Genomic DNA, 26,180 nt, shown 5'->3' on the forward strand with positions numbered 1-26,180 from the left:
TTTGGCTATGGGGAATTATGTTTATAACAAAAGATAGATATGCTACTTATTTAACTAAAGGTGAATACCTTTTACATTAACTTTTTGCTGGTTCTTGGCAACCATGTATGTTTTGTATGTATTCATGCATGTATGTGTATATATGTGTATATATGTGGTTGTTGTACCACTATGTTACAGTCAAATCAGCATATCTGACTGTGGCTGATCAGATCAATACAAGCTCAAAATGTTCTGTCACAGGCCAAACACAAACAGTCCCTATAAACATTTAGAATGGATTATGTAACTTTGTGCATCTTGCATTTCTTCTGAGCTAATTCAGTTCCACTTTGCTCTTGGTGTACAGCACTTTCTCTGATGAGCCATGCTGGGCTGGACTGTGCCAGTGTCTCCCATGTCATATAATCAATTCTAAAATTGTTAAAAGAAACATATATTTAATTGCAAGCTAATACCTAATTGATAAAAGTTGAAGGACAACAACCGTTCTCAAAAGAAGTCTAAATCATGAATAATCCTAATCCTACATGGAAGATTTCTCCAAACCACTAATGACCAAAAAAAAAAAAAAAAAAAATCAAAACAACAAAGGATTAACACATTACACTTGGCAAATTGCCTAAAATGAGGAGGTAGGGAGAAGAAAAAATGCAAACAGTAGCTATTAATTCCTGGATCCCTTATGCTCTAGACTACCTTTTCTTTCCTCCTCACTTTGCAAAAACTTTTTCTGCACTCATCTTCTTTCAGTTTTCAACTTGCCACTGAAAAATTCTCAATGAATTATACTGATTGACTGATTGATTCTCACTTCAGCCAGAAATTGCTTTGTATACACTTGCACATGTACAGAAAAGACTGACTTAGTGACTACTTCCTTTCTATCCTAATATTGCTAGTGCCTAGTAAATAGCCAGACACATAACAGCTGCTTAGTAAATGTTTCTTGATTATACTAGCCTCTTACTTGCTGGCTGTATGACTGTAGGGAAGTCATTTAACTTCCCAATGCCTCAGGTAATTTTCTAAGACTAAGTCCCTGAACAGTTGCATAAATGCATTATAAGTTTCCTAATAACTAAGAGATCCTTAATTATCAACAAAATCCTAACTTTGGAGCAAAATACCCCTAACAAAGTGACTAAAAGCAAAATGGAGATACATAGTTGGTGTAACTAGACAGCAGCATATAACCAATAAACCTAAGAGTAAGATGGAGTATAGAAGCTGCTGTACTATTCTAGGAGTCTTAAGTTCTTTGAAAGTTCAGGGGAAATTACTGTTTTCTATATTCATAAGGGATAAATCACTTAATCAAAATAGCAGAGAATAATTACACAAATATTCAAGCTCTGGCAACCATGAAGCTACCCAAAATGCTCAATCCTATGGATATTTGTGCACTCTAATCAGAACTGAATATCTGAGCCCCTTTTGTTGCTCATACTTTTTAATCATCTTACTAAATAATGAATTATCTATAAAGGAAAAGCTGGAAAACATCACTTGTTGCAATCGTCAGTCTTTTTTTTTTGGTCAGTCTTTAAAGGCTCCCTATAACCAAGTTTCATGTACTGTATTAATTCCATGTTAGATCTGTTTTAGCACATGCAATGATCCTTGTACCAAAAGAAGGGATGGGATTTGTCTCCCCTTTCTTCTGGACAATCTTCTGGTCAAATATATAAATAAGTTATACTAAAATTACATTCATATATAACAATTCAATGGAGGAAACTCTATACAACAAATATTTGAATATGAAAGTTGTCAATGAAAAAATTTTATTAAGTGCTTATTATGTATCGGGCACTGTGCTAAGTGTTGGGAATACAAAAAAAGGCAAAAGGAAGTTTCTGTCCTGAAGGAGCTCATAATTTAGTAGAGAAGACAAAAAGCAAACAAATATATGAAAACTATATTTAGAATAAAAAAAATTAATGAAAGAAAGAAAGCACTACAATTAAAAGTTGGAAAAGGCTACCTGTAGAACTTGGGATTTTAATTGGAACTTGAAGAAAACCCAGAGAAGTCAAGAGGCAGAAATGAAGAGGAGTAGTATTTCTAGCATGAGGGACAGCCAGAGTGGGCTGAGGCAATTGGGATTAAGTGACTTGCCCAGGGGCACACAGGTAGGAAGTGTTAAGTGTCTGAGGCCAAATTTGAACTCAGGTTCTCCTGACTTCAGGGATGGCGCTATTTACACAGCTTTTTAATGAGAGCTATCTATCTATATGAGTGCTAGGAGGAATACAATATTTCCTGTTAAATGGGTAGAACTATTTCTTTTCTGTAAAAGTTAATATAATTGCCTTCATCATTTAAATGGCTCAGGAAACAAAAAAGTTTTGAATCGGTGATGTTTCCAGTTTGCTTAGCACAAAAAGCCAAAAACAACTCCAGGTACTTCCCTAATGACTGACATATTATATATAGAATAACATATTATCTGAAGTAGGGTAACTGAACTTAGATGAATTAACAAAATGTCCTTACCTGTATGTCCTTATTGAATATTTTGACCCTATCTATGACTAAGTAAAAATCAGAATAAAAGGGGTTAAAAAAAAAACTAAGAAAAAAAAGTTCAATAGTATTTTATTTCTCCAATTACATGGATATACAAATGAAGGAAATTATCACAAAAATCTTTAAGTTCTTCCTAAAATGAAACCAGAAGGAAAACACTAATGGAAGGATGGCTTACAGAGACAAATAAAAGAAATGATAGATTTGATGTGTTGTTCATTTAAAAAAAAAAAAAAAGAAGAAGAAACATTCCATAGGACATTCATTTTATGTTGAAACCTTGTGATAAGTATTTGTAAAAGACATCCATGAAGATAATTATAGTTTATGGGATAAAATGAGTTCTAAATGATATGATTTAAGATCTGGTATTGCAGGACCATCTTCCTTTGCCCCGCCTCCCCCCCCCCCCACCTCATTAATTCAGTGAAAAACTTGGTCAGCCCTTGCAAATTAAATCAAAATATACTTTCTAATCAAAGCAAGGTAGAAAGAGATGAGGATGATGAGAAATGTATTAGAAAAACATGGTCAAAACTAAGGAATGACCCACCTGTCAAAATGGCTGAATAAAAAAGATAATGATGACTGTAGATGTGGGAAAATTGGTTCACCAATGAATTGCTAGTGGAGTTGTAAAATGATCCAACTATTCTGAAGAGAGTTTGAAACTATGCCCAAAGGGCTACAAAACTCTGCATGCCCTTTGATTCAGCAGAGTCTCTACTGGGTCTGTATTCCAAAGAGATTATAAAAAAGGGAAAAGGGCCCACATGTGCAAAAATATTTGTAGCAGCCCTTTTTATAGTGGCAAAGAACTGGAAACTGAATGGATGCCTATCAGTTGGAGAATGGCTGAATAGGATATGGCGTGTGTGTGTGTGTGTGTGTGTGATGGAATATTATTATTCTACAAGAAACAATCACCAGGATGATTTCAGAAAGACCTGGAAAGACTTACATGAACTAATGCTCAGTGAAGTGAGCATAACCAAGAGAACATTGTACAAGTTAAAATAAGATTATGTGATAATCAACTGTGATAGATTTAGTTCTTTTTAACAATGAGGTGACTCGAGGAAATTCTAATAGACTTGTGATGCAAAGTGCCATCCAGACTGAATTCAAAACAATAGTATTTTCACCTTTTTGTTGTTGCTGCTGTTGGTTTTCTTGTTTGTTTGTTTTTTTTTACAAGTTTTTAAAAGCTTACTTTAAAAAAAATGGTAAACAGTTGAGATTTACATGTTCATTTATAGCTACTTATCTGTTCTTTGATGGAGAAATGTTCACGCTCACTAATTTCAGCCAAATTTATAAAATAATGAACATTTAAATAAAAATAAACTCAAACAGTTCAGGTCTTCCTCCCTAATATCCCCATAAAAATCACTCTAGCTCACACATCACTCTCTTTTCTTAGCTCTCAGTATTTATCAAAAATTGCTCACCTGACAGTTACCTATTGCCTTCTGATATCTATTATATCTTTGACTTATTTAACTCTTGTGCTGTTAATTCGTTTCTTTAATTCCATGCTCAAAAATATCTATAACTTTCCTATGGCTTATAAAATAAAATACAAACTCCATGGCCTAAAAATTAAAGATTTTTATCAAAGTGGTTTTAATTTATTTTCCCAGCCTTAATCTGTTTTTCCTTTTATATTCCCTAATCTTAGTTTGCTCTTTTCTATCGCTCTCCTGTAAAGCTCTGATATCATGACTATAAGTAATATCCCTTTTCTAGGCTATCTCAATCACTGTTTGATCTTATCAAAAGTAATTCTAGATTTTTTTATAATGGTTATCAGTTGTATTCTAATCAGTAAAGTATCATCTCCTTAGGGACAGGAACTAGAAAAACTACTTTGAAACAGGAGATCCAAAAGACAAAAATAGCTAGGATAAATTATAAAATAAATTCTTTTAAAAGTTGCCAGGGGTAGGGGAAGTGGTGATATAGGTTGTGGCTAAATGGTGCAGTAGGTAAGGGCACTAGCCTTGGAGTCAGGAGAACTTGAGTTTAAATCTAGTCTCAGACACTTCCTAGCTATGTAAGCCTGGGAAAATCACTTAACCCTTGAATGTCTCAAAAAAAAAATTTTTTTTTTAAAGTAAAGAAAATAAGTTTCTCAGGAGTCTGAGAAAAAACAAGAGAAAAGGTGAAAAACTAGTCTGGTTCTTTCCCCTCCCTCATCCAAGTCTCAAAATACAGTTGTTTATTTGGTCTTCTAATTTGCTTATATCTAAATCATGCACCCAATTTGGCTTTATCTTGGCATATGTTATGAAATGTTGATCTATACTCAGTTTGTATCCTATTGTTTTACAGTTTTGCCAGCAGCTTTTTGTTAAATAGAGAGTTCTTATCCTGAAAGGGTTGCTGGGTTTACCAAACACTAGATTACTTTAGTCATTGACTACTATGTCTTGTGGGCCAAGTCTATTCTACTAACCCACCACTCTATTTCTTAGCCAGTACCAGAGAGTTTTGATGATCACCACTTTATAATATAATTTGAGATCTGGTATTGCTATGCCACCTTCTTTTATAATTTTTTTCCATTAATTCCCTTAATGTTCTTGACCTTTTATTTGGATGAATTTTATGGTTATCCTTTCTTGATCTATCAATAACTTTTTGATAATTTGATTGGTATGACACAAGGCTGTTTATTTGGAAAGATAGTTTAAATTTATTTTACAAACTACTAGAAAATATTTCAGTTACCGTCAAGAATACAAAAAAGCTCTGTACAATGACTAATGCAAAATATGAACTATTTAAAGATACTAGAGTATCTTGTTTATTCAAATATTCATCTTATTGACCTAGTATTGTATCCCTTCAAAGACATCATTCCAGAATTTAAAACATCCTGGTTAGAAAATCCAAGAAAAATGTAGTATAAAGATAAAATTAAATTCCATCCAAACTCTAACTATTATTATGATTATTATCCTACAGATTATAAGTATATATTATCTGTATGTTCTTAGTAGATTATAAAATTCTGTATAGAAGAGATTTTCATCTTTATATCCCCCGTGCCTAGAAGATACGTTTTTTTAGCTAAAATGCATAATGAACATTATTCAGAAAAGGGGTTTTTTGGATATCATTCGGTAAAGAAGCACATAGAAACCTCATTCCAATCATATGGAATTGCACCTTTCAACACACTCACCTTGCCGGTCAAACAATGAATCTACAGCTGTAGCTTTATTTGAAGGAGCTTCTGTGATTGGTTTGAGATATGTCCGATATCCCTTTAAAACAGAAGCCATAAAGCGTAAAAATGCCTCCTGGATTTCCATCTCAAGTTCAGTCATTTTCTTTTGCCAAGAAAAATCTGCTTCTATTGGAGTCATTTCTACTGCTGAGCCTTCTTGTGTTTTTCTGTGAACTGTATAATAGAAAGAGTACAAAATAAGAGAGCTTGGAATAAATCAACCAATAAGTAAGTATTAAATGCCTAACTGTAGGCACTTTGCCTCAAAGAATCAAAAAAAAGATCAGGATGAAGTAATCTGCTAAAACCATGATCCAATTCCTTGAATCCAAGATTCTTTTTTTTCTTCTTCTAGATACATCTTGTTACTATTAAGTAATTCTTTGGTAGTTGATTGGTCTGCTACCGAATAGGCAAATTAACTTAGAACTGCCATTTTTATTATATTGGTTCTGCTTATCCAAGAGCAATTAATATTGTTCCAATTGTTTAGATCTGTTTTTATTTCTGTGAAAAGCATTTTGCCAATGTATTCACATGATCCTTGGGTTTGTATTAGTGAGTAGACTCTTGTGTATTTTCTATCATAAGCTGTTATTTTGACTTGAATTTCTTTTTTTATCTCTTGTTGCTGAGTTTTGTGAAAAACTTAACTCTTAAAGCCAATGATCCAAGGTAGTTCCAAAGGTCTTATGAAGAAAAATGCTATCTACGTGCAGAAAGAGAACTAATGAACTCTGAATACAGACTGAAACATACTTAAAAAATTTTTTTTTCCTTTTGTAACATGACTAAGATGGAAATATGTTTTGTATGACTTCACCATGTATAATCGATATAGAATTGCTTGTCTTCTCCAGGAGGTAGAGATATGAAGAAAAGAGGAGAATCTGGAACTCCAAATTTCAAAAATAACTTTAAAAAAATTTTTTACATGTACTTGGGAAATATTTAATAAAAATATATTTTTTTAAATTTAGCCTAAAAAATATAATGGCAACCAATTTTGTTGTTGTTGGGGGAAAAAAGAGGGATTTTCAGGTACCATAAAAGCAATTTGACAACATATTTTATAATTAGGATTTTTGTTTAATACATTAACTAAAATACTCATTTAACTTTTGTTCCTAATATATCACTAAACAGAAAGATGAGAAAAAATTCTATTATTGTTGATTAAATATACTTAAATAAAAGGATAAAAGAAAATGGATTAATGTACCTTATATATGAAATCTGTCTCACATAGAATGTACAATAATTTAAAAAAAATACTAATCAACTCTGAAATTAGAAAATTAAGAAATAAGCCAAAAGATGTACAAAAGAATAAATTAGAAAACCACAGGACTACAGCAATTATAAACAAAATTAATAGGTTGTTTTAAAAGATTAAGAAAAATCAATGAACCATTAATTAGCTAATCTGGTTTTAAGAAAATCAAATAGCCAAAATAAGAACAAGGTGAAATTTTATTCTCTTCTTAGAATAAATTTTTTTAGAGCTTTCTGTTGGAATCTTTACAAACTGTTAAGACATTGGAGTTGATAGAGACAATAATTATCTAATTTGGCATGGTTCAATATGATTGATTTGATCTTAGAAGGAGATATTTTGGGCCAGAACTTGAAACAAGGTACTAAGTACAACTGATAGAAATGATGCTTGTTTCCACACCTTTAGAGAGCTCATAATTATCTAAGTACTCAATGGAGTTCACACGTTTGGGAGATCTTAGGGCTTAGTATGAGATATCTGAATTCACACCTCCTTTAGGGCCAGAGAGCACTCTGGGAGATAACCCAGAATCCCCTCTCTCTCCAGAAGAAGGAGTTAACCTTTGGAAGATCATATATACACAGGAAGCTCTTAGAGCTTGGGAGAGTTTTCTTGGGAACATTGACTGGGGTTGGAGAGGAGCACTCTGGGAGGAAGCCCACAAGCCCTATCTTCGAGGCAAGAGATTCATTGCATCTTCCAACTTGGTGCTGCCTGGAGGCTGAAGAAAGCAGAGGCAGAAGCCAAGGACAAAGCTGCAAGATCTCTTGGAATCAAGCAGAGAGAGGCCTGAGCTAACCGGGCTATCTTGAAGGACACAATAAAAATTCAGATCTTTTATCACCTGGTTGTGTTTTGGGAAAAGAACACCAACAGCTTTCTATACATAATTATACACAAGTAAAACTTATTTTTTCCAAATATTTGCATTATGCTACACCAGGAAGGAGGATAAATATTTTATTAAAATACCTCATTATTTATTTACAAACTCCATAGGTGCTTCCTTTATATGAAATAATTTCACACTTACCTGAAGACAATTGGGGATACAATTTCTTTAAAGTACTAAGTAAATTTTTACAGGGCTTTTTGGGAAGCTGTTTCCAATTCATGTTCCTCTTTTCATCAGATCTATTTAATAAAGAGAAAACATAGTAAATACAAACGGAAGAATCTTATTTTAATCTTAGAGGTAGGATGGTACAATCACTAAAGATACCAAGATTTGAGCTTGGGCAAATTACTTAAAGTCTCAGGTTCAAAGCAATATTCTACTGCCACATAAATCAGTAAATGGTCTTGGCCTAGAATCACTGCACTTGAAAAATCACTAATAGTCCCATTTGGTAATAGACCTTTTCTATCAGTATATTGATGAAAATTGTGGCATAGTGAAAGGATTCCTGGCATTTCAGGAATCGAGAAAAAAATTCAAAGAAAACTTGAAAACAAATGTGAACATGAATCATCCACTTTTTAGTAAAGTCATTTATATAAGAATGACCTTCCTTTAAAAAAAATACATATGAAAAATACATGTTAAGTATCAAGATTAATGGTGATCTGCATATAATGAGAAGTGATATCATAGAATAATAACCCTTATCAAACATTCACTTTTAAACAGGCCCTCTCTGTTTTGTTTTTCAGAATCTAGCTACATCTTTTTTAGCAGGGAAGAGTAATATGACAAATCTTCCAAGGTTCAACCCCTCCAGAAGGTATTTGAATTTAATCATTGTCATTTGAAACAGAGAAATGCAAATTACTTAGTTTTGCATATATAACAAAAAACAAGTACATATAATTTCTTAAGATTAAGGCCTTCATAAGATTCTGGTTCTTATTCTTTTATATCTTAAATAGGGTAATACTGGTATTTTGCTTTTGATCTAAACTTTATACTTAATTTTATTTCTAGATTTTTACTTCAACATGAAAAAGTCTTGGACCTATTGTCAAAAGACTTGGATCCAAAGTCTTTTCAAAGTTCCACCAAAAGATGTGTGAATGTAAGTACATCATTCTCATTTATAAAATAGGGATAACTATTCTTGCATTATCCCCATCTCACAAGATCAGGATAAATTAATTTCAAACATAGTCCAAATGTAAATTACTATATGGATATTTTAACCTCATCTATTCAGAATAAACATAGAAAGACTGATTAGATCACTAGAAAATACCATTTTCCAAATGTGTTATTTCTCAGATCCATTAAGAAGTTACAAAAACTATATGACCTTTTTTTTGTTTTTTTTTTTTTTATTATTATAGCTTTTTATTTACAAGATATATGCATGGGTAATCTTTCAGCATTGACCTTTGCAAAACCTTCTGTTCCAACTTTTCCCCTCCTTCCCCCCACCTCCTCCCCCAGATGGCAAGTAGACCAAAACATGTTTAAATTACATGACCTTCTTTAATAGAACTCTTAAATTTCCTAGGTACTCAAAACTCATTTGGATCCATCAAGGTGTGTTTGAGGTACTAATCTAAATCCAAAAACTCATCTCTCAGCTTCAAAACCTCACAGCAAAGTTCTAAAGACAACAATACCTGGTTTACCTATACGCAAGTGAATTTAGCAATAAAACATTTTCACTACAAGATGAATATTCTACATGACTTGCCACATTTGAAAGGTCAATCCAGTATTTAAAGGCAATAAAATATTCAGAAAGTATTTCTAATAAAGTCATAACTGGTATCTTACAAAGACTACATTTATCAGCTTCTATTTGTTAAATCTTACAAACTCAAGTACTAATATCAATGAAAAAAACATACTGACATGTACAGATAATCCAAAGAAATTGTGGAAAATAAATGACACTTTATTATTTGAAACTTACAGGATAAATTATAAAATGGTTAAAATTAAAAGTCCCTCTCAATTGGGGGGAGAAGGGGAAGTAGAAGGGAGAGAATGAAAATCAGAAAATAAAATAGAATTATAAAATACTATACCAAACACTTATGTAACATTCAATTTGATAAGCAAATAGGAAAGTAAACAAAGATAGGTGGAAAATACTGGGGGGGGGGGGGTGTAAAAAAAAATCTCACCAACTATCCACATAAACAGTTTAAAAATAAGTAGTACTGTAAGATATCTAGTTTTTCATTAAAACTAGTCAGAAATCCCTCAAAAGCAGGTTTAATGGCTATCAATGCTTGTAAGGGATATTTAATGAATGCAAGTAAGTTCTATCAATTTACAAATCTCAATATATTCATAAATATAGGAGCTTAGTGATCTCAAAACTAATTTTTAATGATAAACTCATTTCAAGATTGTTTTCTTAAAAACTACCATTCATTTTTTTGTTCCTTCTTGAAAAGGGTAACGTTTTGGTCTAACCACGTACACTCTTTCCAACTAATTCTAATGCTTTGCATATCTTTTAAGCTCAAATATACAGTTATAAAAATCCTTATCAGAGAACTTTTGATACAAATTTTAACTCAGCTTGAGAAAAAGGAATTGAGCAAGACTGTCAAAATACAACAAAGAAAACTGTTAGATTTTTTTTTTTAATTTCTAGACAAATGGCTTCAAGGTTCAGGTGCTATATTTCCAAACTGAAATTTTGGTTAAAACAAAACAAAAGAAAAAAACTTTTGAGATTTCTCAACCTCTACTTTCTATAAAAATAATCACTGACTTATACTGCACTTTTTTCTTGTGTCAAACTATAGGGGAAAAGAACTGAGATTTTCAGATGGAGTTAAGATTATTTGGAACTCAAAACTTACCATTTTATGGAAGCATGATTATTTTAGTCTATGACAATTTATATTGTAGTTCAAATCTAAACCTTTTTAGAAAATACTAATGGGTAAAGGAATCATGTAATAATACAAGGATAACTTGCAATTATAATTTTCTCAAATCAATAAATTTAAAAATATAGACATTTCAAATAAAGCAAAATTATTTTGATTCAAATATGTTGTTTTACAAAGTCATGTGTAATGTTCATTAGAAACCTTGAAAGAGAAATTACATTCTACTCTTTGGACTCACTCTATGGTTGTTCTCTCCTAGTAATCTCACTAGCACCTGACACCAAGAAAACTAGCAGCAGGATTCATCTGTCCATTATACTGCTCTCTGGATTTTTACAAGTATACTCTCAAAGTTAGAAAGGACATTACAAAGCACAAAGATTAATTCTTTCACAGGTGGGGAAACTGAAATCCAGCTAAAATAAAAAACTTACATAATATAACATTACAAAATGGTGATAGATCTGGGGCTTGAGCCCACATCTCCTGACTCCCAAGAACAGTATTCAGGGGTACTCTATGCTCTCTGGATCCCTAATATCCCATGCCTATAATATTTTATTACCTCTGTCCAAAAAGAAAAAAACTTATAAAAATGCAACATCTTCCTTGGAAAATGTGGCATAATTAATGTGCAGATTTAAGAAGAATCTATCTGGTTCATATTTGTGAGAAAGTATGCCTAAATATATCCTGAACTGAGCTCTAAAAATTCATCTCTTCTACTTCTACTGAACCAATTAGGAAGATAAAACTTTTAAGAAGCAATTTCCAAGCACTAGTCATTACATTTCTTCCCTTTCAAAAATTATTTAAATGGATCTTTAAAATTTGTTCACCGTCCCTATCATTTTGTCAGATACTCTTCAAAATTCTACGTAACACAGAAAAATGATGTCTAAAAATGAACTTACATATAAACCATATTTGTATCCAAGTCAATGCAAACAACATCCTGTGGTGGATCATAGAGATCAAAGTATCTTGAGTCAACTCCAACTATAAAAGGTAAGGGAGCACTGAGTACTGCTGCCAAAGAGAGAGGACAAAGGGGAATATACGGGCACTGCCACTGAAATGGGAAGATCATCTGGAATAAAAAAAAAAAATGTAGTAAAAAACAAATAAGAAACTTCACAGAAAAAAATGGACACCTTGTACATTTATATTTTACTTCAATTTATATTTTTATTTATTCATTTATTTTTTATTTTATTCTTCAATTTATATTACTTCAATAAAATATTGAAGGGTAAATTAAAATTCTCTTTCATATTTACCTGAAAGTGATTTTATTTCAAAAAGCAACCTGACTAGAGTATTTCATAATAAAATAGAATACTGTGACTGCATGAATAAAATAATTACTATTATTATTATTAAATAGTTACTATTATCACTGGTACAATAAAAATACCAAGCACTTTTTAAAAAATATTCCATTTCCTACTATGTAACATTTGTGGTTCTATGCATCCCTATTTTTAAGATGGAATAGGTAAAAGTAAAAGGAAATAACCAGTGAACCAAATGATAAAGGCTCAATGAAAAACTGGAGCTAATTTTATTATTTAACTTATTTTCCTCTCAAGTACAATTCTATAATTGAAAATGTTTTATTCAAAAGATAAAAAAAATTTACACTTAAAAAAAATTCCCTTGTGTTATCCATTTTATTTTATAAAAACAAAACAAAAAAAAAAGCTTTTTATTTTCAAAACATATGCATGGATAATTTGACAATATTGACCCTTGCATAGTCTTGCGTTTCAGATTTTCTCATCCTTCCCTGCACCCTCCTCCCCTAGATGGCAAGCAATCCAATATATGTTAAACATGCTAAAATATATGTTAATTCCATTATGTATAAACATATTTATGCAATTCTCTTGCTGTACACACACACACAAAAATCAGATCAAAGAAAATAAATGAAGAAGAAAACAAAATGCAAGCAAACAACAACAAAAAGTGAGAATGTTATTTGAGATCCACACTCGGTTCCCAAGGTCCTCTCTCTAGGTGTAGATGGCTCTCTTCATCACAAGACCATTGGAACTGGCATCAATCATCTCATTGTTGGGAAGAGTCACGATTATCAGAATTGCTCACCGTATAATCTTTTTGTTGCCATATACAATGATCTCCTGGATCTGCTCATTTCACTCAGCATCAGTTCATGTAAGTCTCTCCAGGCTTTTCTAAAATCATTCTCCTGATCATTTCTTACGGAACAATAATATTCTATAACATTCATACACCATAACTTATTCAGCCATTCTCCAATCGACAGATATCCACTTAATTTCCAGTTTCTTGCCACTACAAAAAGGGCTGCCACAAACATTTTTGCACATACGGGTCCCTTTCCCTCCTTTAAGATCTCTCTGGGATATAAGCCCAGTAGAAACACTGCTGGGTCAAAGGGTAGGCACAGCTTGATAACTTTTTGAGCATAATTCCAAACTGCTCTCCAGAATGGTTGGAATCGTTCACAGTTCCACCAACAATGTATCAGTGTCCCAGTTTTCCCACATCCCCTCCAATATTCAGCATTATCTTTTCCTGTCATCTTAGCCAATCTGTCAGGTATGCAATGATATCTCAGAGTTGTCTTAAATTTACATTTTTCTGATCAACAGTGATTTAGAGTACCTTCTCATATAATTAGAAATAGTTTTAATTTCTTCATCTGAAAATTGTCTGTTCATATCCTTTGACCATTATCAAATGGAGAAATTTATCAAATAAGAATTAGTTGAATTCTTATAATTTTGAGTCATTTCTCTCTATATTTTAGAAAGGAGGCCTTTATCAGAACCCTTAAATGCAAAAATGTTTTCCCAATTCATTGCGTTCCTTGTAAATTTCTCTGCATTAGTTTTGTTTGTACAAAAATTTTTTAACTTAATATAATCAAAATTATCTTTTTTGTGATCAATAATCTCCAATTCTTCTTTGGACACAAATTCCTTCCTTCTCCACAGATATGAGAGGTAAACTATCTTATGTTCTTCTAATTTGTTTATAATATCACTCTTTATGTCTAGATCATGAACCCATTTAGATCTTTTCTTGGTATGTTAGGTATTAGGTAGGGTCAAGCCCCAATTTCTTCCATACTAGTTTCCAATTTTCTGAACAGTTTTTGTCAAATAGTGAGTTCTTATCCGAAAAGATAATAGCATAATAGTATTCCATTGCATTCAAATACTATAATTTGTTCAGCCATTCCCAACTAATGGGCATACCCTCAACTTCCAATTCTTTGCTGCCACAAAGAGTTGCTATACTTTTGTACATGTAGGTCTTTTTTGCTTTTTTTATGATACCTCTTTGAAATACAGACCTAGTATCAGTATTGCTGAAAAGATATGCACAAAATTAGCTTATAATTTTGAGAAGGATGGTGATTGGGAGACAGAGTTGTTAATGAAGGGTGAGGTAAATAGACCTAAAGAAAGGACTAAAGAAAGCTCAAGCATATATTCCAAAGAATTATTGACAAATAACAGCAGCACAGTATATGCAGCAAAATATTTATAGCAGCACAGACTGTGTTAGCATCCAAAATGAAATAGCTAAATAAAGGTTCATAAATGTAATGGATGTAATAGTGTGTGATGTGAGAAAAAAAATAGAAAATATTCAAATAAGCATAAAAAGAAATATAAGCTGACAGAAATATTTAAAGCTTTAAGAATATACACAATGACAAATATATAAAGAATCACAAAATAACAAAGAATTTATCACCAAAGAAAAAATATGAGAAAACAATCCCTCCTCTAGAGGTGTGAAATACTGCATAAAATGTCAGGTTGTTAAAAATATGTTTTTGCTGATTTTTTTCTTCCTCTTTTTTTGAGTAAGAGGGTACTTTTTTGGTGGGGGGTAGCTTTCAAGGGGGAGCTTTCACAAGGGATGCCTTCTTAGGGAGAAGAGGATCTATAAAAACAAAAGATTTCAGTAAAAAAAATATGATTTTTTAAAAAATTGCTTTGAAAAAAATCCAAGGACAGAGGATCACTTTTTGATTTGGAAAAGGAGAAAGGAAGACCAAAGAGTAAGAGTGACATTTAATCTAGGGCTGGAAGAATTAACCAAAAGAAAACAGGAACTCAAAAAATGTGGAAGGATCTAATTGTCAAGGAATACACTAATCCTAGTAAAAGATGTCAAATGCTAAAGAAATTTCTTTAATGGATCAATAAGTATAATTTTTTTAATGACCAACACAAATTGCTCCTCTCTACTTACCTGAATTCTACTTTTCCTTTATCATTTAGTTCAAGTTCTATTTCTTTCCAGAAACTTTTTCCAATTACTCAAACAGTGATTTCATCTTCCATTAAATTCTATATTCCTAAGAGTCACTTATCACATGCTGTCTTGACATTTTATACATACGTGTACAAATATAAACAAATCCACACAAACACAGACACACCCTTTATCTCCCTGTTCAAATTGTAAATTCTTAAAAGGCAGAATTCTTGCCTTATTCTTCACAATTCATCACAGATTTTGATTAAATGCAATCTTAACATCTAAATTTAAGTTAAAAAAAAAAAAAAAGTAAAATTACTTACTGAAGAGCACATCCTTAATAAGACAGTTAAAACATTTACTAAGTATTTACTATGGAGTCTGTGTTAAAATATAAATGGCAAAAATAGGACTAGAAATTATTATCAAATCTAGCTGGCTTCTACCAGGATGTCTCCCTAACTCCAATATAAAAGTTTCTCAGTAATTATTACTGCTATTATTTATGCTAAATATCACTGAAATTCTGCAGAACTACTAACTGTAGCGAATTTCCAATTAGAAGAAGGAACTATGTAGTTAGCTGACTTGGTTAAATGAGTCTTTTTTTTTTTTGGCTGAGGCAGTTGGGGTTAAGTGATTTGCCCAGGGTCATACAACTAGGACATATTAAGTGTCTGAAGCCAGATTTGAACTCGGGTCTTCCTGACTTCAGGGCTGTTGCTCTATCCACTTCACCACCTAGTTGCACGTTGAATAAGTCTTTAATGTGGCCATTGTTAAGTATATGGACTTGTTGTTCTCTAAATAACTCAATAAGAAAAGTAATACTGAAAAATTGACTTTTCTTTTCTATCTCTATCCCTTCCTGAAACATAAACTGGAAATCTCCTTGTTTGCTTGGTTTCCTTTTTTGTGCCAGGTCCAGCTCTTGTATAATATATTATTGTTTCATTGGAATGAAAATTTTTAAGCCTAAAAAGATGCTTGCCTTTGGATATTACTAAAACATCCAATTATGACAATTGTGATGCTACAAATTCTTGGAAGGGAGAATAAAATCCAACACTTACAGCAACAACAGCTTCTGCCACACCTGTCAACACAGCTGGTCTAAGAGAATGAAGCAGGATCTTACTTTCAAGCAAAACAAAAAGAAGCAATGTTGCACAATTTTCAGGACCCAGATTCATCAACAATGTGCTGAAGTCGGCTCCACTGGAAAAAATTAAAAATAAAAAATATCGATAATAATTAAATCACACTTTTAAAGACACATTTTAATACAAAAACAAAACAAAACAAAAAACATATGACATTTTGATTTCTTTTAGAACCCTGAGGTACAGCACTAATCATCTGGAAATAAACAATTTAATACAGTAGGATCTAGCTTGATGCCAATATATGACACAGAATATAAATATAAAGACAAGAATTAAGTATTTAAGCAACTTTTATTCTTAATGATCACTGATTAAAATTGTTTGCATGACAGGCTGAATCAGGTATTTCTAAAGTTTGTATACATTACTCTCATAGTAAATTTTGTTATTCTTACTTCCTTCTGATAATGCTATTAGTAATGAAAAAAAAATTTGCTTGTAGCAATGAGTGTAAATGACAAAATTAAAAACAAGGCTTAAATTTTATCTTTTTGCCCTCTGAAATGAGATGTGGGGGGAGGAAAGCAATCAAATAGACTGTTATAATTGGTAAGGTTTTAAGGAATTTATTTTGCAAAAATTATTATCCTTTTCACCTTACTATTATATGCTGAAAACTGGAATAAAAATGCAAACATATTAACAGCTAAGCTGCAAATTCCTAATCTTGAATGAATAAGAGCTTATGTCCCATTATGAGTCACTAATTATATGATTTTTCTTGTGTATATTTATTTCTAAATAAAGATAATATTGTTCATCAGCAGTTATTCTGAGACAGGAGTCAGTGTGGGAAGGGGAAGATTTTAGGAGTGGCTCATAATTCATACATGGTTTCATATAACATATTCTTACTAAAGCAATGAGGCAGATATCTGTAAGCTACATTAAAAATCAAACATATTACTTGTCATAACATATGCATGAACAAATTTCATGTTAAGAATCAGGTTTGTCAGAACAGTCAATGGGAAAAAAATCACTAACTTCTGTTCTTATGCCCACAATTCAAATCAGATGACAATCACATGTCATAAACTGAAATGCCGTCCTAGAAAGATAGGTAATTTAATTCCTTTTGATGGTTTTACAAAGAAGTATTTAACTTACTTAACCTACTCCTTAAAACATTAAGATTTTGCCTTCTGATTAGTGATACATAATTTTAAATATCTTTAATTACCTTAGTGGTAAAGGTGTAAAAACCGGCTGGGACAATATTAATGCATCATGGACTGATAGCTGTGAAAAAGCAAGACAATAACTGAATTGGCAAAGCCAACCTTATAAACTAAATATTTACATATAAGTTAAACAGTTTGCCAATATAACAGGCAGGAAAAGGAAGTCAAGGTGAACCATCTATCATAGGAAGAATAGTAAGCCATAATTATTCAGATTAATAAAATGACCGATCAATTCATTGAAGATTCAAATGAAAAATAAGGTTGGTCTGTCCTAGAGGAAGAATAGAAAAGGATGAAGTGGCAAAACAAGAAAAAAGAATTTAGACGAAAGGGTTCTAATATAGTGAGATGGTACTAACTAGGGAAGAAGAGTTCCCAAAGTGAGGTGATGAATTATTAGCAACCAAGACAGAAAGGACTGAGGATTTTGTACCTAAAAGACATAAAAAAAGGGATAAATTTTGCTGTGACATGTTAGCAATGACATATTTTTCTTTGAATAATAGCTAGGAATTATCATCTCTGCTCAAAGTTTAAGCTCCATGTAGAAGAAAAGGGAAAGGGTGCTCAAAGAACATTTTTCCATTTTCCAGATTATTAAAGAGAATGAAGCATTTCTTAAAGCAAAATGAAAAACATTTCAATAATTAAAACAAGTGAAGAAAACTGACAAATCAGCAAAATCTGATATAAGTGAGGATGTTAAGAGGTTTGGGGAGGGGGGAAGTAAAAACAAAAAAAGTGCCATTCCCACCCTTTGCTTTCTTTCAGTAAACATTATATATCTGCTTATATATGTGTTTGTTCACTTATTATCCCCCCTTATCCCCTTAGAATGTTTCTCTTTGAAGGCAAATAATATCTATCATTTCTATCTCCAGGTGTCAGCAATGTCAGATACATAGTAAGCACTTCAAAACAAAAAGTTGCCAAAGCAAAAGGACAGCAACAAAGAAAAGAGGAAAACCCATTAACAAAACTGAAAGATCTAAAGACAAGCCCAATGTAAGAATACCGAGGGGGAAAACTGAATAAACCTCTCTAAAACAAAAAAGAAAACTGTAACAATAACTATGCTTGAAGAAGAGAAAATGGAAATACTTGGAAGAAGTTCCAGAGTGTTTCAGGATCACAATAACAAAATGTAGGATTATCCACAAAAAGGAAAATAAGGTGGGTGAAGGGGGAAAAAAAATTCAAGGCAATGATTATAAGAATCAAGCATGAAAAGAAAAAATGGCTGAACATCTCAATGGAGTTGTAATTTCTGTGAGAAACAGAGGTAATCAAGGAGATAAAGACAAAGTTTTAAAAAAGCAAAATAAGATTCAAGTGAACAACAAATACTTATTAGTAAGCATTTATGGCAAAAGTATAGCATACAATGCTGAGGATACAAAGATAAAAAGCCAAGTTCCAACCCTTAAGAATTATTAGAACATGTATTAAAATGCAGTAAAAAGGAAAACTGAAGAATCAAAGATAAAAATGAAATAAGTCTAGTTATCAAGAATTTTCCATTGTCCTGATGAATACACCACTAATTACATAGTTAATATTATAATACATAATACAGATCATGGATGTGTATATGCAGCATAAAAACAAGGAAAAATAAGAAAGTAGTAGAGGAGGCAGAGCATAAGCAACTGGAGATTTAGTAAAGGCGTTGTGTAGAAGGTAGCAAACAAAACAGTTTCCAGAAAATGTCAGATATCTACAAACAAAAACAAGAAACTAGCCCAACAACCCAACAAGACAAGCTGAAAATTATTGGTCTCCCAAAAAAATATCAAGGGGAAAATAAGTTGAAACATTACCAAAAATCATATGAGAGAAAAAAAATGGGAATAGTAATAGTAGTCAGCAAATTAACTGAATCTATGAAATGTCAATAGGGAGTACTCAATTTAAACTGGGTTGAGTTTTGGTCACAGTTACTAGTTGTAAAGGATAAAATTTTGTAAGCAGTCAGTAAGAAGCAATTTTCAAATAAGTATGGGCAAATTTGAGTAATACAGGAATACTTTACCAGGATAAAAAATTAAATAGGCTTATAATAAAATACACCAAAAAGAAAAACAAACAAACAAAAAAAAAAAAAACACCTCAAGATTATCAATGATCCTGCCTGCTCAAGCTGCAATCCTGAATTACATCATTAAGACCAACACTGATAGCCATGACAGCAAAGTGGCTAAGGACTTTCTCCTTCCCCAAACGCACCACAATCCAGTTTCTACTAGCTGTTATATAACTAACTGATCCCCACTCCCACAATCACATGACTAAGAAAGATGGAGCCCTGTTCCACTCTTGACCTTAGGGATATCTACCCATTTAACACAACAGTCACTAGACTATCCTTTCTATCTCCAGGTGTTAGCAATGTCAGATACATAGTAAGCACTTCAAAACAACAAAAAGTTGCCAGAGCAAAAGGACAGCAACAAAGAAAAGAGGAAAACCCACTAAAGAAACAAAGAGCTAAAGGCACAAGCAGCCCAATGTAAGAATACTGAAAGGATACCATCTGCCCTGCCAATGTTTCTGGGAAAAGAAACAAACAGAATTTAACAAGCAGTTACTATGTGTTAGGTACTGTGTTGTCATGGCCATTTGCACTGATGACTTGCCTGCCACATCCTTGATAACTGTGGTCTTTACATTTGCCAAGAAATTCAGCCCTACTTTCTGTGTCTCCCTCTAAAAGCAGATGCTGATTCTCTTTTTTATTATACCCAAGGTTTAGGACACAGTAAACACTTTTTAATATATATTAATATATTATTAATAATATAAAATAAAATAAAATGGGCAGCAAGGCAATTCTACTTTTTTATTAATTCTATTTCAATCTCCACAAACACTTATCTAAGGTTTCTCTTCTCTTCTATCTTTAAAATAATAAATATATAAATTTTATAGCAAATTTTTAAATATAATAAATATATAAATAATATATTAATTATTTTAATTATATTCCATTCCTGGTGTTATATTACCATACAACTATGTTCCCTACATTTGTATACAAATTTATGTAAAAATGTATATTATCTAATCTCAAATGGGCAGCAAGGCAATTCTACTTCTTTCTTAATTCTATTTCAATCTCCACAAACACTTATCTAAGGTTTCTCTTCTCTTCTATCTTTAAAATACGCCATAAGATTTCCAATCTCTTAGCTGATAGCTGATGATTTTGCCTTAATCACTCGCAAAAAAGATTTTGATCACTTTCTCTCTTCAACTCAAATCCCGACACGATCCCAAACTATTTCCTCCTTTGCTTTAGTCTACCATGAAGTAGACCTCGTTCAATGCCAAAATGCATATCCTCTAAACTTGCATGTGGATCCCATCTTCTCAACCATACTCCTTGCCCCTAATCATCTTGAAATTTGCTCTACAATTTACTTCTTTACTGCCTACAAACATGTCCCGATTCTTACAAAACCCTCATGAAATTGCTATCGGAACATACCTCTTCTTCCTTTCCAAGCTAGCTTATATGACAAAGTCATCTACAATTAGTACCTTGATTTCCTAATCTATAAATTCTCTAAATTAATGAAATCACAGGTAAAATCTCCTAGTCCACAAGATTCATATAAATGAAGAATTAAGGGCTGGAATTAAAACTATTTAGATATCATGACTCCTGAAAAGCCTAAATTCAAATTATGACTTCATAATGGCAAACTGATAACACTAGGAAAGACAAGGAAACTGCACATCATTAAATATAACTAAGCTAAATAGAAATTTTCAATAGTAAATACAGATGCAATGAACAGTAGTTAAATTTTTAAAAACTGAAAGAAAAAAGACCTAAATAATAAGACGCTACTTAAAGTTGACCCTAACATGGAGTCTGACAAAACCAATAAACATAAACAAGATAGAAATTACAGACTTTAAGTGACTAGATACAAGGCACCTTCAGAATGGAAATCAGAAGAATATTCATGTGCAAAAGTCCATGAAATTCATACAAAAATAGATTGCATATTAAGGAACAAAAGATCCAAAAACATAAAATAAGGTAGAAATCATTAAATACTGACATTGCCAATTATAATTAAAAACAACAACAAAAAAGACATTAAAACAGCTGTCCTGAGTAGTGAAGGTAAAAGAACAAATGGTAGTAACAAACAAGAATAGTGAAGAGAATTATAATTTATAAAACAATATACCAGATTGTGAAAGTAGTCAGGAGTTTTTAGGTGGTAAAAGTGTATGTACCTGAAGGCTTATTCATAAAACAGAAAAAAAACTTGACAAAAACATGCAATTAGAAAAAAAAAAAAAAAAACAGGAAAATCTCTTTTTCATTATATTCATATAGTATAGTTATACCCAAAAAAAATTTTTAATCAAAGAATGGCTTCAGAGAAACCCAGAAAGACTCATATGAACTTTATAATGAAGAAAGAAGAGGAAAGAATTACACATTTACATAGTAACAACTATTTCATAGGACAAACAACCCTGAAAGACAAATTCAGAAAAGCACAAAGATCAAACACAATCTATTGGTGAAGAATATTACCACCAATTTCTAGACGAAGAAATGATGGAGAAGTAGAATAAGATATCCATTTTGGGAATATGGAAATTTCTCTTGTTTTACTAGGCTTATTTGGTACAAAGTTTTTCTTTTTTTGTTATTTTGTAATGTTAAGGGGGAATAAAAAAGGGAGATAAAATATATGCGTGCCAATTTTTTAAATTAAAATTTAAAAACAAAATAAATGAAAATGTTAGAACAAGCACAAAGGAGAGTATAGAAATTCAAGAAAACATAGGAGATGAAACGGAAAGTTATTAATAAAAGAAACTTTTTAAAATTAAAGAAAAAATTGAAAAAAATTATGAAAATTGATGTTTAAGAACAGAAACATATCTTGTACAGCATGATAAGTATGTATAAAAGAAATGCACATGTTTAACATACACTGGATTACTTGCTGTCTAGGAGAGGAAGTAGGGGGAAGAAAGGGAGAAAAATTTGGAACACAAGGGTGAATATTGAAAAGTATCTTTGCATATATTTTGAAAATAAAAGGTTATTGTTTTAAAAAATAGAAAAATCTAAACGAAAAGAAATTCACAACAAATACAGAAAGAAATAATACAAAAATTCAGTACTGGAGAGTGTGCAGATAAATAAGCATTCTAATTCCGCATTGGTAAAGCTATAACCATTTAGAACTGTAAGTAGAATATGGCTGTAAAGGGACATTTTATTTAAATGAAGAAAATTTTAAAGGAGAGGTTGGAGAAAATAGAGTATATTATCCAAAGAAGATATACTCAAAGATGACAAAACATGGGAACAGTCAGTACTGGAGGAATTGTGGAAGGATAAGTATATGCTAACATATTGTTATAGGTGGAGCTATGAAGTAGTACAAGCATTTTATAAAGCAATTTGAAATTATGCTAATAGTGTGGCAAAAATGTCCATTACGTTGAACTGGAAATGACACAACTGGACTTATATCTCTAAAGAAATCATTGGAAAATGGCTTAATATACAATAATAATATAACAGCACTTTTTGTGGTAGCAAGAAATGAAACAAAGTAAGTAGATACCCATCAATTGAGGAACAGCTAAACAAACTGGTACATAAATGTAAAAGCATTCTTTAAGGGAAAAAATCAGAAATGTGTTAAATGCAGAAAGATTTGCAAAGACCTACATGGACAGTTGAAGAGTAAAGTAAAGAGAACCGAGAAGACAATATACACAATTAACTAAAGCAATGTAAATGAAAAGAATCACACAAGAAAAAAAAAATCAAAAAATGAATGGAACAAAATTATAAAGATCAAGCAGTCCTCAATAAAGACATATAAGAGGATACTCCTAACCCAATAGTTTGTGGAGGTGGGATGTCCATAGATGCTATACTTTTAGTGTTATCAGTTATCTTGATGTTTTTTGTCCTCTTTAAAAACACACTATTTGATATGAAGGTAAAGGATGTGTTTGGAATAACTGTGATGCTATAAGAAAAAGACAGCAATAAAAATTAATTTAAAAAAAGAGATACTTATATGGTGAAATCCAAAAACCTAAAAAGGGAAGCATAGTAGAGAAAATATTTAGATAAAAATCAATGGAGACTCAAAAATAAGAGATAGTTTTCATTATAACATAGAAAAGACCACATGGCAAGAAAGAGCAAACAGTTGGGGGAAAAAAATGACAGAGGAACAGTAGAAAATAAGAGATTTCAAGTATTTGAACATCTGTTGGAAATCTTTCTCTAAAGCACAGTAGCCAATAATTTCTTGACTGACTTTAATGATTTCAAACCATGGAGAAATCTGTCTGCTCTAAATCTGAGTTGGCACTATTTTATAAGAAAATTTATGAAACAGGAAATTTTTGTTTTTGTTTTATATGTCACCATTAAATCTTATGTTGTAACAAAGAAAAACTGAAATTTTTAAAAGACATGGGGGTAATTAGGTAAAACAGTAGATAAGAGCACTGGCCCTAGAATCAGTTCAAATCTACCATCAAAAACTTACTAGATGATCCGGGTAAGTCACTTAATCCTGATTGCCCTCCCTTCACCAGTGTTTGGGATGCTGAAGACCAGAATGAGAAAACTGATAGTGAAATGAATGTTAAGACACCTCCTAAGAGAAGTGACTAAATAAACATAGCGAGATACTGTTGGACCTAAGACAACTTGTTTTTGCCATATCTGACCACACACATTTGCTACAAAGGTTTTGTTTTATCCCTCTTCCCCATATTCTCCACAAACACACCCACCCAGTAAAAGAAAGAAAAATACTAATAGAAAGAACAAAATCTAATTAGATCTAGCCAAAAGGGGAATAGAATTCCTCCAGAATGGTCTACTCACTGGAGAACTTCCAAGTAAAGACTAAACAACCAATTTTAGGTCACCTTGTAGAAGGCATTCTTGTTTAGATACCATTTGGATGAAACTTCCTCAGACATCCCTATCAACCCAGATTCTGTGTCAGTATAATTCTATTTTATGGAAGTAATTCTGACATCAAGTATACACAGTCTTGTACCATCTCAAATTTAATTAATATAACTGAATACAAAAATATGTATTTAAGAAATCCTTGAAGAAGCATAGGATTACTGACAGACCATACATGATATTTTTATGAGAAAGAGAGAGAGAGACAGACAGACAGACAGACACAGACAGACACAGAGACAGAACAGGAGGGTGAGGGGAGGGGAGGGCAGAGAGAGGCAGAAAGACAAAGAGAGACACTAGCTTAGTTTCATAAATCCTAAATGGATTTATTTTTAAAATACAGTCTATTCCAAATGTAATGTTCCTTAGAGGCTCTAATATTAAAGGATTTAAATATCTAAAATAACATAATAATGATACTTGTCATAAGAAATACAAAACCCTTCTGTTCAGCTGCATTTAAATCAGAACATAAGTGAAATGGGATCTTGCCATGCGTGCACCCATACCCACACCCACCCACCCACACACACACAACACACACACATAAAATAGCCAAAATGAAAAACTAAATTTAAACTTGTGTTTTTTAAAGATTTCTAAGAATTCACTTTACTCTCTGATTCTGGGTAATATCTAGTTATCTAGTCCTAATTTATAATTACAAATCATGGAAAATATAAAAGAAAAATGAGTAAGGAAATAATGTAAAACATTATGATGCTTTATATATAATAAATAAGGAAAAAGAAAATGAACAGAGATCTATATTTCACACCAACATTTCCCACCCCTGCAATACACACTTTTTCTATTACCTGAACAAGAATTCTTGGTCTTTGTGGTGATGGGAAGGGGATATTTTGCATGAAATGTGAGATGTGCCTGAAAAAAATAAAATAAAATAAATTAAGATTTCCCCCTCATATTTAGTTTAATTAATTCCATTTAAACACAGTCAATATTAACTTTCACTTGTATTTAAGTTTCACAGCTTTAGGTGGAAACAAAAGTAATATTTGTTTATCTTATCAATTTATTGTGAATAATTGTGTAGCAAGATATACTTAAGGATAATTACACAAAAACTGAAGATTCTGTTATAGAAAGGTTGCTTACTGTCCCACCCAGTAGCCTTCTTCCCTCAAATTTCAAAGGGTTGTTAATATAAATAAATCAATTTTAACTCATTCAAATTGATGAAACTTAGAAAAAGGACTCCTGCTAAATGAAGATTTTGTAAAGGTCAGTGAAAAAATTATGGCACCAAAGAACTAGAATACATTTTGGAACCTTTTACATAATTTATTTATAAAATAATTTATTTTAAGCTTTTATTCTAACAACCTATTTAACCTCTCCAAAAAAAGGAAGGATGGCATGAATGCAATGCTTTAAAGAATTAGATTGCTGGGTATTATCACAGGAGGTGACCTACAATATCTAAAATTCAGTGTGATTTAGAGAATTCCTCTAGGCAGAAGTCCTAGATTCTACCGTACTACTACAATCTGGCACTAGCCACTGAACTTCTATCTCAATTTATAAAGAGAGAATACTAAATTTTTAATAAAACATATTTCTCACAACACAGCTATGAAAGTATTATAGGAAAAAAGAAACTAAAAATCCAATTCAAGGTTATCACTAGAATCACTACTGGAAAGCAAGTTTCATTCTATGTAGTGATTTTAATACAAATTCTTAATTTTTAAGAATCATGAGT

At 31.8% G+C, this 26,180-nt stretch overlaps 1 protein-coding gene across 3 annotated transcripts in view; it reads right to left on the reverse strand.

The window, feature by feature from the left end:
- Nucleotides 1–26,180, reverse strand: part of DENND4C (DENN domain containing 4C) — a 127,825-nt gene that overhangs the window by 51,683 nt on the left and 49,962 nt on the right. For all 3 annotated transcript variants that reach the window (XM_031938217.1, XM_012542628.3, XM_023497261.2), the window contains exons 7-12: nt 25,273–25,339; nt 17,463–17,521; nt 16,187–16,331; nt 11,759–11,934; nt 8,080–8,180; nt 5,723–5,941 (exon numbers count right to left, since the gene is read on the reverse strand). In XM_031938217.1, coding sequence (XP_031794077.1) covers nt 5,723–5,941; nt 8,080–8,180; nt 11,759–11,934; nt 16,187–16,331; nt 17,463–17,521; nt 25,273–25,339 — 767 coding nt within the window. The remainder of the gene's footprint in view (nt 1–5,722; nt 5,942–8,079; nt 8,181–11,758; nt 11,935–16,186; nt 16,332–17,462; nt 17,522–25,272; nt 25,340–26,180) is intronic.

Source organism: Sarcophilus harrisii, chromosome 1 (assembly GCF_902635505.1).
Source record: "Sarcophilus harrisii chromosome 1, mSarHar1.11, whole genome shotgun sequence".
NCBI lineage: Eukaryota > Metazoa > Chordata > Mammalia > Dasyuromorphia > Dasyuridae > Sarcophilus > Sarcophilus harrisii.